We start from the raw sequence: 22,058 nt of genomic DNA on the forward strand, positions 1-22,058 counted from the left end.
TTAGAGGGCCACAGTTATATTGAAGTGGCTTCAGACCTGTCTGTCTATAGTTCTCGGTCTTCAGCAGCAAGGACGGTCAGTTTTTTAACTTCCTCACTTCCACCTACTTCCTGTCCTACAAGAATGGATCCCCAAGGTTTGAGAGAAGATCTTCGTCTGTTTCAGAGCACTTTGCTCCAAGATGGGCTCAAAGAGCTTCTGAATGAGAATAAACTGATTGACTGTATCCTAAAAGTTGGAGACAGAAGTATCCCCTGCCATCGGCTCATTATGGCAGCATGCAGTCCTTATTTCCGGGAGCTCTACTTCTCAGAGGATGGTAAAGAAACAAGCCAAAAGGAGGTTGTTCTGGACAACCTTGACCCCAACATTATGGAGGTGATAGTGAACTACATGTACTCAGCAGAGATCGACATCAATGATAACAACGTGCAGGATATTCTGATTGTTGCCAATCGCTTCCAAATCCCCTCAGTGTTCACAGTTTGTGTGAATTATCTCCAGAAAAGGCTGACCAAGAAAAGCTGCCTTGGCATCTACAGACTGGGACTGATGCTGAACTGCGCCAGACTGGCAATGGCAGCTCGAGATTACATTGCAGATCACTTTGAGACCATAGCCATGGATGATGATTTCTTAGGGCTTGCTCCGCCTGAACTCTTTGCTATTATAGGAGCAGATGCACTGAATGTGGAAAAAGAAGAGGTAGTGTTCGAGTGTCTCATGAGGTGGATCAGAAAAGACAAGGACAAGCGTGTGAAGTCTTTGGCTGAGGCCTTTGACTTCATTCGTTTCCGACTGCTGCCAGAAAAGTACTTTAAGGAGAAAGTGGAGAAAGATGACCTTGTTAAGGCTGATCCTGAGCTCCAGAAAAAAATCCAGGTCATCAAGGAAGCCTTTGCGGGGAAGCTGCCTGCGAAGAAAAAGGGGCAAGATGCTGAGGAAGGAGATGAGGAGAAGCTGCCTGGTTACCTGAACGATAACCGCAGGTATGGCATGTATGGCAGAGACATGGTTTTGATGATTAATGACACTGCAGCAGTGGCCTACGATGTCCAGGAAAATGAATGTTTTCTCGCAGCAATGGCTGAGCAAATCCCCAAAAACCATGTTAGTCTCACAACAAAGAAGAACAACATGTATGTGTTGGGAGGACTGTTTGTAGATGAAGAGGAGAAAGAAAACCCACTGCAGTGTTACTTCTACCAGGTAGAAAATGGCACATTTAATTCATATTACAGCAATAAGTGTAAATACTTAATTTTTTAAATCAGAAATCATTGTTTTCAGCTGGACAGCCTTACTGCCGAATGGCTCGCTCTGCCACCCATGCCCTCCCCCAGGTGTCTCTTTGGTATGGGTGAATTTGAGAATCTCATCTTTGCTGTAGCAGGAAAAGATTTACAAACCAATGAGTCTCACGACACCGTCGTGTGCTATGACACTGAGTAAGTTCACCACATTTAAATGCTCATTTTATGGTTCTGTGTTCAACATTTCCTGTTCCTTTATTATCTGTGTCTTTAGAAAAATGAAATGGACAGAAACAAAAAAGTTGCCCTTGAAAATCCACGGCCACTGTGTGGTCTCAGAGAACGGGCTGGTGTACTGTATCGGAGGGAAAACAGATGAGAAGTAAGGCTGCAACCATTTGCACATAAAGTCGAACTACAATTTTCACATTTTCACAATTTTCGCATTAACTCCTCCTGGAAATCATTTTGTCTTGCTGGTAATAAAGTAAAGCAATCAATAAGATGTTTGCATACAACCACAAGAGGTCAGAGTGGAAGGAGGTGGCTGCCATGAAGACACCCAGATCCATGTTTGGGGCTGTTATCCACAAAGGAAGGATCATTGTTGCTGGGGGAGTCAATGAAGAAGGCCTCACAGCTGCATGTGAAGCCTACGACTTTGGGACCAACAAGTAGGTGCTGCTAATATAAAACTTATAAGTTATAACTTATAAGTGATTTGCATCCGTATTTTCTACATATACAAGATACAGATACTGTTAAAAACACATAAATGGATTTGAATTCTTCACTACAAAATGAATAGCAGTTTTTCACACTACAATTAAAAGGTTTTACATACCCCCCCCCCCTTTTTTTTTCCTGATTTTAAATTAAAACATGAGCAGCAATGTTCAGTTAATCATCTTAAATGGGACAAAGGTGAGTGCTTATCTAACCAGGGTAAAATAATAATTACTAATAAAATAAATATTTAGGTCACCAAAAACCATTCATTCAATTCATTTACATTCAGTTTCATTTATATAGCACCAATTCACAACAGCAGTCACCTCAAAGTGCTTTTCATGGATTAAGAAAACATTAAAGTAATTTAAGCATTGTTCACACAACAGAGGTAGTGTTAGAGCAACCTGTGTTACTACACCCTCTGATGCCGTAGGAGGGCATTACCGCTGCAGGAAGTAGTGCTTTATTTCATTTTCAGGCTGGTTAGTAAGAGTAGACTGATTTATCAACAAGATAATGACCCCAAAACATTAAAAGAATTATACGGTAGGCTAAAAATTATGGAAAACCAGCACCATCATAAACCCGCCTGTGCTGGTTTGTGATGAACTGGACAGAAAGATGAAAGCAACATTCTGTGGAAACCTCTGCAACAGGGTTTCATTTTTCTGTTGTATGTCAGTAGTGTGCACATGAGTCCTTGAGTCCAAATTTAGATTAAATTTCTGGTTTTCTTTTTGTGTTTTAAATCATCTTTTTTTCCCCCCCTGTTATATCTTCTTGAGACCCAGCAGTTTGTTTTTGTTCTGAGATTCTCTACATCAGGTACCATTTATTTGATTACTTGTGTACTGTCAAGAGCACATCCTGGGCTTTGTACTGATGCCTAGGCTAACAGGCTAATAGAAAACATGGACTTTCTTTTCAAAACGGCATGCGTTGCAGCTTCCAGAAGTTAAATGATACTTCTTTTTTTTTTTTTTGCAGATACTGTGTTTCTATTGCTAAAAGAAATGTTTCTTCAATATGAGAGTCTTAACTTCAACTTAGTAATATTTCACAAATGTACAGCAATTTTAAACCTTTTCAAACCTGTTATTTAGTGTCCTTTGTAGCGGACAGCAGGACTTGCTATCTTGGGTTTTTCAACCTATGTCTATATTTAAGGAAGCAGAGGGCTGAGTGAAGGAGAAAAGATTTTACTCAGAAATGTGGAAAGGGAATCAGACTTAGAGCTGTCTGGAGATGAAGTGGAAGAGGGCCAGACATTAGAGCAGGAAGGTGGAAGCTCAGAGGAGGACACACCAGCTTTTGAGGAGCTTGAGCAGCAACAAAGTGACAGCATCTGCTGTCCATTACAGATAAGAAGTACTGTGTAAGCTAGGGCTCTGAGGGATTTGGTTTCCCTGGCACAGTACAGAACAGTGACCTGTGAAAGGAATCATCTGTTCATCTACACAGGCCTTCCAAGGTCTTGGCAGATTGATGTGGAGCCTATCTCAGCTGTCACTGGCTGAGAGGCAGGATGCACCCCGGAGTGGTCACCTGTCTGTCACAGGGACTAACACAGAGAGACAACTATTCACACTCACAATCACATTTATGGCCAGTTTAAAATCAACACAAGGAGAGCATGTAAACTCCACAGAGAATGGTCCCAGCAGGTTTGAGCCAAGAACCCTCTTGCTGTGAGGTGACCGTGATAACCACTGCTCCACCATGCTGCTCCCATTGTTTATAGTATATTTTAAATGACTGGTTCCCAACCTTCTCAGCTTCCTCAACACATCTGCACAGGCTTAGCACTTGTGCAGACATGAATAGTCTTCAGACATGAATGCTTCTTTTTCGGCTCCTCCGCATCTGAGGAAACCTTTCAGTAGAGAAAAGTAAGTCTTTCTTACTCCCACAGTAATTTTGAAAATTGTGAATAAATATAAAGCCTGCAAAGCTCATATTTAAACTGATCTTTAAGAAAAATAACAGCACACAAGGATCACTTTATTGCATTTATGTGCATCTTGTTGCAGGTGGTCACCATTTACAGAGTTTCCACAGGAGAGGAGTTCAATCAACCTGGTGAGCTGTGGCAGGGTGCTGTATGCTGTAGGAGGCTTTGCTATGGTGGAGAATGAGAACAAAGAGTGTGCACCCACTGAAGTCATTGACATCTGGCAGTATGTTTTCATTTTACTTCTGCATTACATATTTGAGTATCTATATTGTTTTATATATATTAAAAATTTCTTATTTTATTTTTTATTTTTTTAATAGATATGAAGATGACAAGAAACAGTGGACTGGCATGATCAGAGAGATGCGATATGCAGCTGGAGCTTCCTGTGTCTCTATGCGCCTGAATGCAGCCAGAATGCCCAAACTGTAACAACAGTTCAGGGTTGTTCACATTACTAATGTAGGATAGAGAATACTCTGTACATGTTTTTATTCAGCAGGATATTTTTGTCATTTTCACACAGACACATTTCCTTTGCCTACCCTGCTTTAATAAAATGTACCATTATGTTATAGTGTTAGAAAAATGTTAATAATGAAGTGCTAGTTTAGGCAGCCAGCATTTGACTCAAGGCCACACAGGAAAAATGCACACATCAGTCATGTATAGTACCATGATAACCTCACCTTCAACATAGTCTCCCTGTGCACGTCTGGACCTTTTCTAGCACAGCTGCCATTTTTTGAAGTCTTGCACAAAACCCTTCATCTAGATTTCTATTTTGGGTAAGAGGAAGAAGCTGCAAGGAGTAAAATCTGGTTGCGTGGCACTGGGAAAAATTGTTCCTGCACAAGTCTGTGATGATCTGTGTTGCGGCTTCTTTGAGCGTGGAAACTGGTGACTCTTTCACTGAAAACTGTTATTTGGTGCCTGAGTCATTGACAGACCCAGCTTTAATCACCAGTGACGATCCAACCATCAACATCTGTCAGTATGGCACAGATGTTTGATGAATTTTTAAGGTCTGTGGTAAAATCGCACAGCGCACACACAAACACACACACACACACACAAGTGCATGATGGGATATGACAATGACAGCAGTGTGGAAAGTGATCTTGAAGAGCAGATCACTTTAAACTTTTTTAAATGCATCTCATTTTAAGTGTGGATGACCCACAAATATACCATGGCTCTTTGGTATTTTAGACATTTTTGTGTTTTAAGAGGTTCAAGTTGTAATTGAAAAGAACGTTACTTGTGACCTCTATGTTTTGGAGGGAAAAAAAAAAAAAACTTTTTTGGGAAAAATTCTTAATAGTTTTTGATGTGTGTCCCCTGATTGCTAAGACTCAATTTTCAAAGGCCAAATGCCCAATGATGTCTAAACTACACATAAGTGTGGTTAATTTTTTTGCAAAAGTCAGATAAAAATTGCCAAATGATAAAAAATTTTAAAAATATATAGTACTATATAGTACTTTTTTAAAAGAATATTTCCACTGATCTAGAAATGGATAGTACAAAACACAAATAAAATTGAGATATTATTTTAAAAAATGATTTATTACAAAAGAACATAATGCACAATCTCATTTAACATAAATGAGGTAGACTCATTTCAACTTTATAATTAAATATAAGGGGCACTGTATGTACACTGTATTTATGTCTGCTCATTCACTCTGCCGATATGGTTTTCAAAACCAAGCTAAGAGTTCAGTCAAGATTTTATAAATAAGGGCTTCGAGGAGAACGCTATCTGAATAGTTTATTTTTAAGATATTCCTTCCAGGCATCATGTGTTGACAGCTCCATAGAGTTCCATTCAAAGTGAGGGATCTGTAAAAACAGACATCACTAATTACTTCAGTCTGTCTTTTATAATATTACTAGAATTGAATTGGGTGCAGTTAGAAAGTGACTTTTAACATCAAATAGAATAAAATTTTCTCACCTGCACAACTCGATATCCCAGAATTTCAAGGTGTCTCTTTCTCATCAGGGCTTCGCCTTTCAGGTGATGAGAGTTTTTGCAGAAGTACTTTGAATCAAGTAATTCCACAGCAACACTGAGAAAAAGGCAAAGAGAAGATGTCATGCATACATATATTCAGTTACAGACAAACAGACAGAGAGTATTTTCATACCGCTGAGCTCCGGGTGGCAGCTCATCCCTGATGTTTTCCAGTGAGCTCGTGTCCCACTGAATCTTTCCTTTGTCTGAGACCTGCAGTATACTTGGTTCGATGTAAGACAATGGCTGCAAGTGTTTGTCCAGTTTGCATTCAAAGTCTAAAAAGACAAAGGGAAAAGTCACATTTAAAAAAAAACAACGAGACTGCATAAAAATGTCCATCACATCACCCACAGAGCTCCTGGATACAGAAGGATATCTGGATCAGAATTAGTTTATAATATTTTCTTGAGAAAGTCAAAACAATGTCTTCCAATTACACCATTTCAGTTTGTGAAAATGTGATGCAAAATGTTCAGTTTTACTAGATGTCGCAGTGGTAAAGAATCCTTCCCAAAATTCTTGGATCCTGATCCGGATCCACACCCACTATAGAAGTTGGACCAAGCTTAAAATGTGACAAAGAATTTTTTGCAAATCTGTCCATATTTTTGAGTAACCCTGCTAATTAACAGAAAATAAAGAGACAAATGTAATTAATCACATAACTTCCTTGGTGAGCTCTGGAGTGTACTGCCAACAGAGCAGCTGATTTTTCAAAGGAAGATGAAACTTTACTATGGTGAAAATATGAATAGGTTAAAACACAGAATACAGACTGAAAGAAACATAATAGCTGCCGATAAAGCAGCGCTGTGGGTGTGTGTGTGTGTGTGTGTGTGTGTGTGTGTGTGTGTGTGTGTGTGTGAGTGAGTGAGTGAGTGAGAGAGAGTGATTGAGAGAGAAGTAAAGCACTGTAGAGTAACATAGTATTAAAAGTGTGCACTTTAAGCACTTTGGTCAGTAAGACTGGAAAAAAAGCTGCTACATTAATAAAGGTTAGCCTACATTAATAAAGGTCAGCCTATATGAAGCCTGGAAAGAAAGCCGGCTAAAATGCAGTCTAAGTGATTTATCAACATCACAACTATCATTAAGAAACAGGAAAACTGGTTAATTATAATGTTTAAAAGACAGTTTTAGTTTTTATTCTTTTAGCTGTAGCCCCAGTAGTGTTTAACTGACCTCATCAGGGAAACACAAACACATTAGATGCCACTAAAAAAAAAATTCAGACCCTCCATGGTACAGGCCTCTGGTGTTGCAATAGCATATTTGCAAATGGAGATGTAGTTTCAGGACTAAGAACATAATCATCACCTCATATTACTCACCTATGGTGTAAAAATATGGCGTAACAACTGCCATTTGGACACAACTGATGCCACCAAGAACTTCACCCAGCAATTTGTGGATTTGCTGCTGCACAGGACTGACAGAGGCACTCCCTAAAAAAAAAAAAAAAAAATCCCATGTAATTGATAAGATAAAGTTAATGCAATTTGAAACTGAATTCAAACTTACAAGCCTACATAAAAGAAAAAAAAATGTATTTCAGTGCATCCTCTCACCTTTCCTATGCAACTGCTGGCAGTATCGCTCATGAAACCAAGGCACCTGGAACTCAGGACACTCGAGACACACAGCACGATTGAGCTCCATGAGCCGCAGTCGTGTCCGCATGTTGAGGGCGTCAGGCAAGGCTGGAGGAAGCAATATGAACAGTTAGATGAGTTCTGTGCGTAAAGGAGTCTTTACAGCATTTGCTTTCAAAATGCATGTTTTGGCACAGATGCTCAAATTTAAAGAAATTGGCAGCATACTTTCCAGTTGTGAATCCAGCTTTCCCAGAAAGTCTATGCTGAAGATTTCTCTGATTAGTTCTTCAGGAAAATGGTCGGCTACAGCCAAGGAGTACCCCAGGAGGACGAGCAGATGTGGGTCAAAGGAGCCTAAAAGTACATACATAAGAGTGAGTGAAAGCCTAAAAATAAAGAGACCAAGATCATCTGTAGTCCCACTTATTTACTTACCAATATGAGGAGTGAAGCGCTTAATACAAACATCATACAACTCATCTACTTGTGGAGGATCATAGTTGAGGACAGAAAAGGGGAGGAGTGTGGCATATGTTGCTGAGAAGTGAATCTTAAAAAAAGGAACATGAAGAACAGAGTAAATTAAGATGTATGCATTCAATATTTATCATGGTGATGTCATGGATGCCTCTTGAAGCACCTTGTCAATGTCTTCAATGGCCACATTGGCGATTCTGTCCATCAGAGGAGGGCAGAGGTGATTTATCCTGGTTAGGAAGAAGGCCAGCTCGGGGACATTGGTCCAGTTTATTTGGTTGATCATTCTCTGCAGTGTGGTCATGGTCTCGTCCAGCAGCATTTCCTCGAACCACTCCCCTGAGACGTACTTGAGCTCTTCCAGCAATAAATCCAGCCGGTCAGCTGTCTGCAGCCTCTCGTGGCCACAGCGGTTCAGCGTCTGCAGCAGACGCACGTACTTACTGTGCGTGTTGTGGCGGTAGGACTGATCGTTACGCACCCACTTGGCCACGGCAAAAGAAATAGTGTTAAGCTCACTGAGATTGCACTGCTCCACCACAGCATCGACCCGTGAGACCACGGCCTCCTCGAGCCGTGGGCAGGGCAGCATGGAGAGCACACGGGTCAACATGGTCACTTCATATGGGAAGACGCTGTGCTGCGAAAACCTGAGAGTCAAAAGGGTATGAGTCAACTTTTTATCCAAATAAATTGTCAAGCAGGAGTTGCTCCTTTAACACTTACTTGACCAAAATGTTTCTCAGTGTGGTGAAGAGCTCAGGGTTTTGATACTGCAACAGAAAAAGGGCTTGTGTAATTCTGGCCACTTCCACCGACTTGTAGACATGAAGGTTTTTCTGGATTACCGATGCAATTCTGGAAAATGAATATTTATAATTACATTTGATAAAACACTTGATAAATACTTCGAAAGATATTTCTACACCAAAGCATTAAAAAAAAATAAATAAATAATCACATCACAAATCACTCATTGCCACCAAGGTATGCAGAAGAGCATCTCTGAACCCACAATCTTAAAGGAGATGGGATACAGCAGCAGAACACCACACCATGATGAGACACTCCATGTCACATCATCTCAAACTGGCAACACATTTCACCATGGTCAGAGTTTTTACTGAGTAGAGACATTTTTGGCACCACCCTAAAAATGTTTTTTACAGAAATCTGAGTCTGACTTTTTATTACGTCCGCCAACCAGGTTATGTTTTTGGTAGCGTTTGTGTGCGTGTCATTCTGTCTGTAAACATGATAGCTCAAAAAGTTTTGACTTAATTCTCATAAGACTTTGCGGGGGTGTAGAGTGGGGTTGTTTTAACAATCCATTAAAATTTGGCTTACATCCACCAAGATGTTCAAAATCAACTTAATGAAGTATTGGTCAAAAATGAACAAAAAGCCTTATAACCTAGAAACTTCGATTCCTAGATGCGTGGTGTGTATTTTCAACATATAGAAAATACCGTATAAAGATTTAAAATATCATGTCACATTTGACCTCTGACCTCTTCTTTGAGGTCAAAAGAATGAGGTGTTAAATGAGATTTCATTTTCTATAACTCCAGCTCAAAATTCACAATCATATCAAGTCACTTTATATTGTACGATAAAGATAAAGACCCTATAATATCAGACAGAGAACTCCAATGATGCAATGGCACCCTATGAACAAGCACTTGGTGATGGTAGGGAGGAAGAACTCCCTTTTAAGAGGTAGAGACTGCCAGCAGAACCAGGCTCAGAAAGGGGCAGCCCTCCACCACAGTTGACTGAGGGGTGCGGGGAAGGAGAAAAGAGGAGCGCAAAGAGACCACAAACAACAAACAAGACATTTTTGTTCAGCAGAAGGTCAGAAATAACAAGGGAGGATGACGATGAAGATTTCAGTCAAATAAGCTCTGGGCTGATTATGCTTACTGTCAGGTCACCCCTAAGGGCCCCTTATGAGCCAGGAAAAACTCTGATGATGAGACACAACACACAAAGTGAAGGCAACACCAGGCATACTGGCACAGCTTAATCACATAACACAACTCACTTGTTCATTAAGCTAAGGCTCCTGCTCTGAATTTCTTCTAGTGCTTCAGCTACAGCCAGAGCCTGCTGTGCATTGAGTTCATCTGCCAACAAGAGGGCAGTGTTCTCCAACCTGTAAAGAAAAAGTGCAAATCAGGTCACTGGGACTGCTGTAAACAGACTTCCCTTGAAATCAGGCTACTGGTAATGAAACAAACCTTTCTCTGATCTCTGGAGTGGCCATAGGAGCCAGAGCAACAAACAATTTGGTGAAGGAGAAAGGATCGGTGCTTGAATCGATCAGTTCGGTCAGCTTTTGTTTAGCAGCTAGTCTGAAGTCACAGTTGTTGAACTGCAGCGACTGATACAGCCCCAGGATGATGCTGAGATTCTCTGCATCCAGTCTGGTGATGTTACGCAGGAAGATCTCATTGCACCTCTCCAGCAGCGGCCTGTGAATGTACTTATTGTTGCGCAGAAACTGCACCATTCGTCGCGGGATGTTATAATTCGAGGGATCCGTGGTGTACAGCAAGTGATCGGCTTTGCTGATGAGAGCATCCCGCAGCCGGGGAGACACCAGGGATGACACGCTGATCATCAGAGCAGTCAGGATCCTGAAAAAAATTAAGTCAGGGGGAGTAAAGACACAACAAGAAGTGCTTCTATTTAAAACAGCGATTAAACACGTCTCCCAACCAACCTGGGATCATCAATGGTCGACAGCCTCTGATCCACAATGCTGGTGATGCGGCCCATTAGAGTGCTGTGTTGAAGGTGCTGATCATTTAAGCAAACAGCAAATTTGGACAGAGGGGCCATTGGAAATCTGCAAAAAGTAAATCACAACTGTGTTTAAACCATTACACGATTAATTAAAGGAAATTAGACAACAATTTTGTACCTCTCTATTCTTAGCCAGGCTTCAGAAACCAGCTGCTGAACAAGAGAGTCATGTGGCTCCACATTCAGCCTGCAAGAGGGAAAAAGTTACAGCCGGTTACCTTTGCATCCATATAATCCCAATACACTGGATAATGTGGGACTGTGTCTGAGTGTGTACCTGAGGAAAGCGTAGAGCATATCGACCAGCATGAAGTCATCCATGAGAGCTATTTTGTTTTCTGCCAAAACCCGGAGAGTAAGGAACTGTGGGTGACTCTTGATGAGGTCCACAGTCCGGAGCATCTCAGGTCTCTCCTTCTGAAACTGCCACAACATCCCCACAGCACAGTTCACGTGGTCCACTGTGAGCTTGGCCTTGTTCTTGCCCACGACATCAAACACATGGTCTTCAGCAGCGCACACCTGCAGCTGCTCCAGAACCTGATCTCTACTCACCACCCCTACGTGAAGGAGCCTACGGAGGCAGGAGTTCACAGATCGGAGGCGAAACATCATCGGAGGCTTGGGCTCAGGTCTTCATTGCACCTGTGTCCGCTGTCAGCCTCGGTGTGAGCCGAGATCAACTCCACACAATTACAGCCAGGAGTGATGCTTGGCTTTCCTATAGGGACCTGAGTCACCTGAAGAGAAAACAACCTACATGGCATGATCTGCTAGAATATAAAAACATCTCAGACTATGCTTAGAAACAAACACTGACTCGGGATGAGGTGCTGACCTCATTTACCAAGAAACTGGTGAAGAAACTGTCCGCTCAGAGGCTTTCTTCTGGTTAACACTGGGCTCAAGTGCAAGCTGTTTCACGTGTTTAAAGAAACAATGACCTAAAATCACCAGCAACCACGGACCTCCCCTTACAGCTATATGTTCTTGTCTAGATTTCTATATATAACAGAGATTCGTGCATCACATATCTCGACACAAAGCAATAAGGCACTAAAAACGGCTCAAAGTCAAATTTACCTAACATGTGTGCTCTGAAGTTTCACTTCCGTAGCTAGTGCCGTAACGCAAAGCGGGTTTTTTTTAAACCCTCAATTAGGTTTTGAGGCAGCAGCTCGTCCAGGTCGCCTGAATGAAATGAAAGGGTTTTTTTTCACCACACATTATTTCAGTTTTTATTTTAGTTTTCGTGAGTTTACCATGACAGTATAAATGATCTACATTAGAATCATATGAAGTGCTTCAAAGATGGTCACACTTTTCAGGACGACGAAAGGGCAAACGTAACAGCCTAAGGAGAGTTGGCACCTGCCAGGCCCGACGCAGGGCAAAAACGACCATTTTTGTTGACTGGCGCACGGCTCTGGAAACACATTGACGTCCTCGCCGCGCCATCTTTAGAAAACACTGAGCCCACCGCTGAATGAAACTTAATTTTGGTGATTTGGGAGAGCTGCTCGCTCCACGGTGTTGTATCTTCGGTTTTCCAGGTGATGCGCGGTTGCGTCGGCCTTAGTTTAATGCTTCTGTTTAACATGTTGAAAATGCGCGGCTCGCTTCTTGCAGTAAAATCTCTGTACATGTTCTGCGGCTAACAGTGGGTGACTCGCTAATGCTAATGCTAGGCCTGCGGCTGAACAGATACTGTGGTGGTGGTGGTGGGGGGGGCATTGTGTCATACAGTAATGTGAAGGTCCCCGTTAGTGAGTGTGTAAGCGTTGACATTTGTTATTCTTAAGTATGAAAACTTGTCTGTTCTCCGCTTAACGAGTGGAGTGAGACTTTAAATGCGCGGTTAGCTAGCCGAGGCTAACTTTCAGTTGCAGGTAATCCAGCTGCTGTAGTAGCATGGTAACTGCATCGGTATTTTGTTTGTATTGATATATTGTGAAGGAACAGCAGTGGGATTTTTTTTTTTTTTTTTTTTTTTTAAAGTAAGTGAACTTTTATGTCGCATCCAAAGATGACCTCCCACGTGTTTCATTTATACTGTTGACTTACTGGTAAGCACTTACTGGCCAGATGGGGGTTGTTCAGTTATCCTTGTGTTCATACCTTGTTTCTCACCTTCAGGTGTTTCAGGTGATCATGGGGATCAAGGTCCAACGCCCTCGCTGCTTCTTTGACATTGGAATCAGCAATGTGCTTGGTAAGAAGGAGAAATCAACTTTCTGGCAGCTTTTTAATCTTTGCATGATGTCTGGGTCAGCTGGATGCCTTTCCAGTGGTTACCAAAGGAAAAATGATGTGGATTATTATTATTATTTCAACCCCAGACTCCTTGCATTTTGTGTGTGTGTGTGTGTGTGTGTGTGTGTGTGTGTGTGTTTGTTTCTGCTCCTGCTTTGCTCACACAAGGTTCCCGCATTATTACATTGAGCACCTACACCTGCCTTCTCCCACTTTACCGGACATTTTGCCCTCTGTCTTGCGGTAACTGCTCTATATTTTCTCAAGCTGTATCCCAGCTGCAAATCAGGGGTGGGACACAACAGATAAATACATTTTAGCTTTGGTTATGTGGCTGTTTATCCATCAAGATGGCAAAAATATTTTCTTCTCAGTGGACCGCAATGATTTTTATTTATTTTTGAAGAGGGAGAAGATTTGGGAGATGATGATGAAGGTTTTGTTTTTGTTTTTTTGACTATACTAAATTGGACAGTGCGGACAGTAGACAGGAGAGAGTGAGGGGGAATGACACACAGGAAACTGTCTAACCTTTAGTATATGGGCCACCTGCTCACCCAGGTGAGCTGTAGCAGCACCGTCAATTTGTAGTCGGAAGACGAGGATGATGTTGACCATGAGTCACCTCCAAAACAGGCCCATCAGCAACCAGCAAAGGATGACATATCGATGTTATAATGCTAGTTTTTCTTGGATGTGGTTGGAGTGGAGGAGTAGCATTTTACGTTGTACCCCGTTTTCCCCTAGACCCTGGGACATAACAATGGATGTCAAAAAAATTGTGAAACTGAATGGTCTTCTTGCACAAGGAATGAGCCACCACACATGGCTGCCAGTGTGGCGCAACCAGGACCAACACAAACGGCAGTTCCTTGTGCAGGACATTGTATCTGATTTTTAACTTTTTATCTCAGCTGCCATCTAGAAATGAATATCCGGAGATATTCCTTGATCTAAATTATGTTGTAGATCCAGTATCAAGAAAATGTAGAGCTGCGACAGCCAGGAAGACACAAAACACATGTGTTACGACTGGCTCATAGGCCGCAACATGGTTGTAGCAGTCATAACAGGTGCTACAAATACATATGTAACACGCACAGCAAAAATCCTCCTTATGTTGTATAGACTGCAGGAATAGGCTATTTGTTCAATGGGACTGATGTGTAGTATAGACTGACATCTGTTCAATTTCTAATTAATTTCAAAGTAAACATCAGTGCCGATCATTTATATTTGATTCACTTGTGTCTTCAAAATATGTTTTCCGTACATATCTTGGTTATGATTCTTTATATTTCTGTTTACTGCATTTTATTGAATTTAACAAACTGGATTTTTATTCTTGTATTCTAACAGAAGTAAATTGCAGATATTAACCACACATGTGGTCTGTATTGCTTGGAATTAAGATAAAGTTAAGTATCTGTGAAGTATTTTTGCATAAATAGGTGTAGAACACCATAATATAGTGGGTCCACCAGACATGCCAACATTGGCAGAATAATAAAAATATGAACACTAAACAAGGGTTAAATGCCATTTTGTTAGGCCAGTGGTTCTCAAATCCAGGCCTTGTGGTCCAGTGTCCTGCAGGTTTTAGATGTGTCCCTGATCCAACACACCTGAATCAAATGGCTGAATTACCTCCTCAGTATTCAGTCAAGTTCCCCAGAGTCCTGCTAATGACTTCTATATTTGACTCAGGTGTGTTGAAGCAGAGACACATCTAAAACCTGCAGGATACTGGACCACGAGGCCTGGATTTGAGAACCACTGTGTTAGGTCAACATGTCTGTTTTAACAGTATTGCATAATCTATCCTTAAAGACATGAATGGGGTAGTAAAATGTTTGAGTACACACAACAATGTGTGCTTTTTCAAGGTGCACCTGTATTCAAATTTGCTGAAAATAGCCTCTGCGTCATCAGGAATTACATTTGTGACAGTCATGCTGCAGGTGATTGTGTTGTAACTTGAGTAACTCAGTGATTTCCACCTCTAACTGAGGTGTGTAACTATACTTTACACAGAAGTAAATTTCTTTGACCCCACTGTCTCCTCGCAGTCGGCAGAGTCGTGGTGGAGCTGTTTGCAGACATCTGTCCCAAAACTTGTGAAAATTTCAGATGTCTCTGCACAGGTGAATGAATTTACTCAATAAGACTATGCCACAAATTATTACAATCAACAGCACAGTTTAATATTAATCAGCTCTGTTGTTTGATCCAGGTGAGAAAGGCATTGGGAAAGGAACTCAGAAACCGCTCCACTACAAAGGATGCCTTTTCCATCGAATTGTAAAAGACTTCATGATTCAAGGAGGAGACTTCAGTGAAGGTGAGTTTGTTCTACTTGACTTTGAAGACCTGTGATGTGTAACAAATGTGATCTATTGAAGTAATGTAAAGATAAAGCTACTGAGGGCAAGCACCTCTATTAATAGCTGTCAGTTTTTACTTGTGCATCCTGATGGTGTTGTTATCCGCTTATGAAAACAATGAAAATTTCCACCAGTCGACAGACATCATAATGCCATGCTTCGTTTTTCCTCGTTTTTTTTTTTGTTTTTTTTTGACATCATAGGCAACGGAAGAGGAGGCGAATCCATCTACGGAGGCTTTTTTGAAGGTAAAGAAGCCGCTGTGAAAGCTGTCAGTAGTTATCCAAACCAACATTGGCTTCAAGATGGCAGTACAATCTTCTCCTTTTCCCCCAGATGAAAGCTTTGCTGTCAAACACAACAAGGAGTACCTGCTGTCCATGGCTAATAGGGGTAAAGATACAAATGGATCCCAGTTTTTCATGTAAGTACCATCTCTTCCTACGTATTATTGACTTCATGCATTAGTAGTTGTATAACTGGACTTTGAAAGTAATGATATACCTTCTTCTTTTTTCTTTTTTTTTCCTTCTCTCTTCTTGAATGTCCTGCTTTCACTTCTCAGAACAACAAAACCCGCGCCACATCTCGACGGGTAAGTGCCTCTTAACTACATTTTGAATTAATTGATCACATGATGCACAGCACACACATTATGTAACTAGATATCACTGCCATGTTGTTTTCTCAGTGTCCATGTGGTTTTTGGTCATGTGATCTCTGGCCAAGAAGTTGTTCAAACCATGGAGAACCAGAAGACAGACCACAACAGTCGGCCATACGCTGAGGTGAAAGTTTTGAACTGCGGAGAACTCATCCCCAAATCTAAAGGTCTGTTTATGTGAAGCATGCTCGGGGTTTTCCAAGTGAGTTTTAGTCTTCAGCTCGTAATAATGCTGTTTATATTGTTGCAGCAAAGAAAGGTGCAAAAAAGAAGGAGAGAGCCTCCTCTAGTTCAAGTGGTAGCTCCAGTGACTCTGAGAGCTCCTCGGACTCGTCCTCTGATAGCGAAGAATCAGAAAAAGAATCGAAAAAGCGGAAAAAGAAGGCAAAAAAGCAAAACAAGAAACAGAAGAAGGACAAGATAAAGTACTTTATCACCTTTTTTTTACTGTCTGCTGTGTGAACATCACCAAGTGTCTTGCTTCTCAGCTGTAATATTTTCACAGGTCAGAAGCTGAAAGTGCTGAAGAGAAGGAACAAGATGAGTTGATTACATCTACGGTGCGTCCTGAAGAAATACCGCCCATTCCTGAGAATCGATTCCTTATGAGGAGAAGTCCAACAGTCCAAAAGGTAAAGGAGGAGGTTGGCAAGGAACAGCGAAATAAAGAAGAACGACCAAGAGAAAGGTGTGTTTGAGTGATACTGCCTGAACTGTCATGACAATTATTGCAATGAAATACAAACAGTTTGTTAATTTTCATGCCTCCTCCCCCACCCGCAGTTCTAGCACAACTTATAACTCTCAGCCAGGATATCACAGGAGACTCGTGATGACTCGATCTGGCAGGAAGATAAAAGGCAGGGGTCCACGGGTACGTACACTGCAGACATAAGAAGACCAAACATTTTGCACACTTTGCTTCATACTTTAACATTCATTATTGTTAATTTTTAACATGATTTATTGTGTTATTAGTATTTTTAATTTTGCGTGCTGAAGAAGTTTTTTTGTTTGTTTGTTTCTCCCATCCAGAGATACCGGACTCCATCACGCTCTCGTTCAAGGTCTAGAGATCGTTTTCGCCGCAGTGAAACTCCCCCACACTGGCGTCAGGAGATGCAGCGCCAGAGGATGAGGGCGGTCACTGGAGAGCGATGGATTAAGGGTGACCGGTAAGAGAATGTTACTTGAACTTGAAGACAATGTAAAGTTGAAAATGTGCTCTCTGAGGCATGACAGTATTTAATTTTAAAGCCCTTGGGGAGAAATTTATGCTGGACTCCATATTTCAGATTCAAAAACCATACATGCAGTTTGCAATTCAGAAATATAAAGCAATGCAAAGGACAGTAAAAGGGTTACGAACACTGTGAATGTATTCTGCCAGTCAGCAGTTTGAGCTTCATTTAATCTTAAACTGGTAAACACTGACATCCCTGCAGTGCACCTAGCAGGGATGAAGTGTTTGTCATAAAACAGAGAAATGGTGCTAGGCCTCGAGCCTTGTAACTGAGAAGATCCCAGACATAAGCTGTCAGTAAAATTCATTGACCACTGAACACTCTTGAATGTTTCAAAACTATTATTATTAAACTGTGAGAATATTATTGCTAACATGTATAATAATTTTATTTGTTTGACACTTTTTAGCCCTCAAGCCATTTCTTTTGAATTATATTATATTGAATTATATATTACAAGTGTTTAGTATCCTAAACACTTGTAATATATAAACATGTGACATCCTATGAGTAAAAACGCATATTACGCAATATGGGTGATGTACACAACATAGATATAAAAATTTATGGTGCGAGGCAATAAAATTCACACATCATATGGTATTCCAGTCTCTGACTGAAGAAGCACGCAGTTTGAGTTACTGTTGCCTTCCTGTCAGCTCAAAGCAGTCTGGCCATTCTCCTCTAACCTCTGGCATCGATGGGGCATTTTCACCCAGAGGACTGCTGTTCATTAGATATTTCCTCTTTTTTTTTTTTTTTTTTTTTTTTTTTCTTTACCATTCTCCATAAACCATAAACCCTAGAGATGAATGCGTGGGGAAAATCCCTGTAGAAAAGCAGTTTCTGAAAATGCTAACAACCATATCATGTTCAAAGTCACTTAACCCTTTAACAGCAGAGATCAGCACCGATGCTTAGTTTTAACTTCAGCAGGTTGTCCTGACCATGTCTGTATGCCTAAATACTTTGAGCTGCTGCCATATGACTGGCAGATTAGATAGTTACATTAACAAGCAGCAGAACAGGTGTACCTAATAAAGTGGCAGATGAGTGAATGTGTATACTTTATATAAGAAAACAACAAAAAAGTGAATTGTCTCATGTCAAACAGATTTTTTTTTTTTTTTTAATTTAGCTAAGGACGTTATTCATAAATGATGTTATCTAAACTCAGTTGTAAGGTTTTGTTTTTTCGCTATTTCTTTTACAGAGGTGACATGAATGAGGGTCAGGATGAGGCACCGAAAAGAGAGAGACGGACTTCCATCACAAAGGCTGAACATACAACTGAGGGTAAAAAAGACAAAAAAACTCGATCTCATAGATCTAAAAGCAAAGAGGAGGATACTGTAGAAAAGGATGAGAAGCATAACAAACACAAGGCAAAGAAAAGAGAGAAATCTCAAAGTCGCAGTAAAAGCCGAGAAAAAAATAAAAGGTCAAAAAGCAGAGAGAAGAGTCATAAGCATAAAAGTGATGACAGGAGAGGTCGCTCAAGGAGCAAAGATAGAAATGTTAAGAAAGAAAAGGAGCCCGAATCTGATCACAGCAAAGACAGAAATAAGGGTCATGAATCTGACAAAAAGCATAAAGAAGACCCAAAAGGTAGAAATGGTGAGCGAACAAGGACAAAATCCAGAAGCAAAGAAAGAGCAGCCAAAAAAGATGAGCGTAGATCAAGTAGCAGAAACAAGGACAGAGGCAGGACTTCAGCATCAAAAGAGAGAGAAGAAAAAAGAGAGAGAGACAGAGAGAGGGGCAGAGAACGTAGCAGGAGTCGGGAAAGAAGACGCAACAGTGAAAGGGAGAATAAGAGAAGAGGAACATCCCGGGATAAAGAACATCGAACAAGAAGTCCAGACAGAAGTAGGGCTAGGGACTCGCACAGAGGCAGGCGCTCGAGAAGCAGGAGCAGCAGGCGAGACCAGAGCAGGGATCGATCCTCTCACAGAAAAGTCAAAGACAGAGATGTTGCCGGACAGAGGAGGAGACGCGGCAGCAGCAGCTCTGAGAGTGATAGAGAAGAAAAGAAGAGTCAAAGGAGCCCAGATTCCAAAAGAAGAGCCAAGTCCAAAGACAGAAGGAGCCCGGCCAGCCAAAGACCAGATAGTACGAAAGAAAAAGATAGAAATGATAGCAAGAAGAATCGCTCCAGCTCCGACAGCGACTGAACCTGTGATAATGTTCCTATTTTTTACAGTGTACATGTAGTACACAGCATCAGCTTTCCATATACAGTGGGGCTTATTCACATTCTTCATACAGTACAAACAGTTCTGCCTACTGTGACTGTAAAACCTCCCTCTAAGCTAATTACTGAACTGTTAAATAACTGTGGTATACAGGTGATGGAGAGATGAAAAGACCCTCTCCAACCATAATCATTTAATGAAACCGCTCACACCTGCAGCTCCATTCTCTGTAGCAACATGCAACCTTTGTCTGAACTGTGGACTTTATGGGGATCTCGTGGGTTTGTCCACCACTGAGTGTATAACACAGTTAATGGGTAGCTGATGCTGTGGAGTCATTTTAGAGAAAAGGATTTGTAACTACAAAGTATGTGTACTGCACTGGCAGGGCTGTAAAAATACCAGGTATTCTAACTCTTACTTTATTTGATCTTGTGAAGTCAGACTGGAGGCAGGTTTTGTTTTGTTTTGTTTTGTTTTTAATGAATTATTATTTGGTAAATTCTGTTTTGGCTTTAAATTTGTTCTGATTTCAGTTCATTTAAAGAAAAACAAAAGAACAAAAAAATTTTACTGGTATCCTCCTCATTTGAGTTATTTTTACTACATCAATCAGCCTGGAAGAAAACACTCGCGTCTTGCATGCTCATCTTTGTCACTGTGTGTGAGATTATATACACCCATGGGGTTTGTTTTTGTTTTTAACCATTTACTGTAATCCTGTTTGTTTTATGAAAGATAAAATGTTAATGCCATGTTGTTAAGTACAACATAAAAGCAGTTGGGTTCTGTTTTGTTCAAACTGACTTTAAGAACTGCTGGAGTGTTTGAATTAAAAGGCTGTTTGAATTTAATTCATTGTTTTGTTTTATTTTGTAATAGCTGTCACAATCACATTATCTTTAGGTGATAACATTATTACAGGAAAGTGACACTGAATTATCCTTTGAGTCAGTAGGTTTGTACTGCTCTGTCACTGCAGTGGAACTCAGTTCCCAGTAGTTATATTTAGTTTGGATGAATCATCTTTTCTGTGATTTCAAACAACAAATTCTTAGTAATGAGTCCCACAGTTTGTCATGCCCCCCAGGTGGGCTGTGATGTAGGCCAAAAGGAGTCTGACAATGAATTAGCAAACCCCTTAGCTTCCATCCTTTTTATTTTATTTATTTATTTAAATGCAGTTTTTAGAATTGCAGGAAGGCTGGAGCCTATTCCAGCTGTCACAGGGCAAAAAATGGGTACACCCTGGACAGGCTGCCTGTCCATTACAGGACTAATGCAGTGATAAAGACAACTGTTAATGCTACAGCCAATTTATAAAGACAAAGGGGAGCCAGAGTACCCAGAGAGTTGACACAAGCCAACAGTTCACACTGTTGCTGTGAGGTAACAGTGTGAACCATTGTTCACTAGTACAATTTTTAGTATTCGCATTTTAAAAGCAACAGAACCAATGAAACAAAGGGGTGAAATTCAAGAATTACACATTATTCTTCATTTTCTGATCTATTTTTTTTTAAACAACTCAAAAACTGAAGGGGAGCAGTGGCTATTAGCTGCCAGAAGATCAAAAATCCTTGAAAACACAAAGTAAATTATCATATCTTAAACTTGCACTATGAGATTTTTACATTCTGAAATGAGCCCTGGCATTCTCAGACTTGGTAATGGTGACTTTTTTTTAAACCACTGGTCTCAGTGTTTTGTGTGGCTGTTTATCATGATGAATATTTTTTTAAAAACTTTTCTACATTGTATTATATTTAGTAGATTCCTGGAAAGCTTTTTTCAGAGTTGTCTGAAATTTCAGCTGATTCAGTGCAGAGAGTCAGTGGTAGCAGCCACAACCAGGGCCTGTTCCAGAAAGCAAGTTCAACAAACTGACTAAAAATAAACTGAGTTGATTAACGCTTGAGTTTTCAGTTCCAGAAAGCCTGAGTATGTTCATCCTGAGTTAAGCTTGTAGACCATCATCAGTGGAGCTCTGTTATCAGGATTCATTATGGCAACAGGTAAATAAAGAGCAAAGCCTCCATTTTAATCCAGTAGATTGAGGAACATGAATATCAGTGTGAATCATGGTGCTTATGTTAAAGAACATAATGGGAGAAAAGAGTTTGGGCCACTTGGTCATAATCATAGTATCAAATATACAGTTGTGGTCAGAAGTTTACATATACTCATTCATGAATGTCATGGTAATTTTGGGCTTTTAATGATTTCTTTGTTTTTCCAGTGTGGAGTGATTGTACAGCATACAGCTTTAATGACTTTAAAAACAAGAATTGGGTGCACAAGTTTTTATTTATTTTGGATTTTGTCTTATCCACACAGGCTCAAAAGTATTCAAGCACCCCGGATAAAAATGTCCCTTAGCAAGTTGCACCTCGACCAGATGGTTTTGGTAGTCCTCAGCAAGCTTCCGGCATAATTCTGACTGGAAATTTGACAACTCTGCTTGGTAGAATTGATA

General features: G+C 40.7%; 3 protein-coding genes across 7 annotated transcripts; 2 read left to right on the forward strand and 1 right to left on the reverse strand.

The window, feature by feature from the left end:
* Nucleotides 1-93: 93 nt before the first annotated feature.
* Nucleotides 94-4,906, forward strand: klhl41a (kelch-like family member 41a). Its single transcript, XM_030757947.1, has 6 exons — nucleotides 94-1,209; nucleotides 1,291-1,448; nucleotides 1,528-1,635; nucleotides 1,742-1,927; nucleotides 4,016-4,162; nucleotides 4,260-4,906. Exons 1-6 carry the CDS (start codon nucleotides 124-126, stop codon nucleotides 4,369-4,371), a joined length of 1,797 nt encoding a protein of 598 aa, XP_030613807.1. The 5' UTR covers nucleotides 94-123; the 3' UTR covers nucleotides 4,372-4,906.
* A 583-nt stretch (nucleotides 4,907-5,489) lies between these two features.
* fastkd1 (FAST kinase domains 1) lies at nucleotides 5,490-11,968 on the reverse strand. 5 transcript variants are annotated; one of them, XM_030758359.1, is made up of 16 exons: nucleotides 11,681-11,918; nucleotides 11,398-11,582; nucleotides 11,120-11,265; nucleotides 10,961-11,029; nucleotides 10,760-10,885; nucleotides 10,275-10,673; nucleotides 10,079-10,189; nucleotides 8,761-8,892; nucleotides 8,198-8,684; nucleotides 7,993-8,107; nucleotides 7,783-7,911; nucleotides 7,531-7,662; nucleotides 7,294-7,407; nucleotides 6,093-6,237; nucleotides 5,900-6,014; nucleotides 5,490-5,784 (listed from the first exon to the last, which is right to left on the reverse strand). In XM_030758359.1, exons 2-16 carry the CDS (start codon nucleotides 11,455-11,457, stop codon nucleotides 5,701-5,703), a joined length of 2,364 nt encoding a protein of 787 aa, XP_030614219.1. In that variant the 5' UTR covers nucleotides 11,458-11,582; nucleotides 11,681-11,918; the 3' UTR covers nucleotides 5,490-5,700. The 5 variants fall into 5 exon arrangements, with proteins under 5 accessions (XP_030614219.1, XP_030614216.1, XP_030614218.1 ...); XM_030758358.1 differs by lacking the exon at nucleotides 11,681-11,918 and adding an exon at nucleotides 11,926-11,968 and having other exon boundaries at nucleotides 5,701-5,784; nucleotides 11,120-11,582; XM_030758355.1 differs by having other exon boundaries at nucleotides 5,701-5,784; nucleotides 11,120-11,582.
* A 272-nt stretch (nucleotides 11,969-12,240) lies between these two features.
* Nucleotides 12,241-20,419, forward strand: ppig (peptidylprolyl isomerase G (cyclophilin G)). Its single transcript, XM_030758360.1, has 13 exons — nucleotides 12,241-12,395; nucleotides 12,979-13,054; nucleotides 15,165-15,239; nucleotides 15,329-15,436; nucleotides 15,683-15,727; nucleotides 15,816-15,903; nucleotides 16,045-16,074; nucleotides 16,171-16,310; nucleotides 16,394-16,568; nucleotides 16,649-16,831; nucleotides 16,927-17,017; nucleotides 17,179-17,318; nucleotides 18,601-20,419. The coding sequence occupies exons 2-13, from the start codon at nucleotides 12,994-12,996 to the stop codon at nucleotides 19,559-19,561; spliced, it is 2,097 nt and encodes a 698-aa protein (XP_030614220.1). The 5' UTR covers nucleotides 12,241-12,395; nucleotides 12,979-12,993; the 3' UTR covers nucleotides 19,562-20,419.
* Nucleotides 20,420-22,058: the final 1,639 nt, after the last annotated feature.

The sequence above is a fragment of the Archocentrus centrarchus genome, chromosome 21 (assembly GCF_007364275.1).
Source record: "Archocentrus centrarchus isolate MPI-CPG fArcCen1 chromosome 21, fArcCen1, whole genome shotgun sequence".
NCBI lineage: Eukaryota > Metazoa > Chordata > Actinopteri > Cichliformes > Cichlidae > Archocentrus > Archocentrus centrarchus.

What these genes read in the sequence shown, in the direction of transcription:
- ppig (XM_030758360.1), top strand. Translation starts at nt 12,994, where the DNA reads ATGGGGATCAAGGTCCAACGCCCTCGCTGCTTCTTTGACATTGGAATC. An exon ending in TTTCAGATGTCTCTGCACAG is followed by an intron (nt 15,240 to 15,328) that starts GTGAATGAATTT and finishes TGTTTGATCCAG; the next exon opens with GTGAGAAAGGCATTGGGAAA. An exon ending in TAAAAGGCAGGGGTCCACGG is followed by an intron (nt 17,018 to 17,178) that starts GTACGTACACTG and finishes TCTCCCATCCAG; the next exon opens with AGATACCGGACTCCATCACG.
- fastkd1 (XM_030758356.1), bottom strand. Translation starts at nt 11,457, where the DNA reads ATGATGTTTCGCCTCCGATCTGTGAACTCCTGCCTCCGTAGGCTCCTT. An exon ending in GCCTGGCTAAGAATAGAGAG is followed by an intron (nt 10,886 to 10,960) that starts GTACAAAATTGT and finishes TACTTTTTGCAG; the next exon opens with ATTTCCAATGGCCCCTCTGT. An exon ending in CTGAGAAACATTTTGGTCAA is followed by an intron (nt 8,685 to 8,760) that starts GTAAGTGTTAAA and finishes TTTGACTCTCAG; the next exon opens with GTTTTCGCAGCACAGCGTCT.
- klhl41a (XM_030757947.1), top strand. Translation starts at nt 124, where the DNA reads ATGGATCCCCAAGGTTTGAGAGAAGATCTTCGTCTGTTTCAGAGCACT. An exon ending in TACGACTTTGGGACCAACAA is followed by an intron (nt 1,928 to 4,015) that starts GTAGGTGCTGCT and finishes ATCTTGTTGCAG; the next exon opens with GTGGTCACCATTTACAGAGT. An exon ending in GAAGTCATTGACATCTGGCA is followed by an intron (nt 4,163 to 4,259) that starts GTATGTTTTCAT and finishes TTTTTTTAATAG; the next exon opens with ATATGAAGATGACAAGAAAC.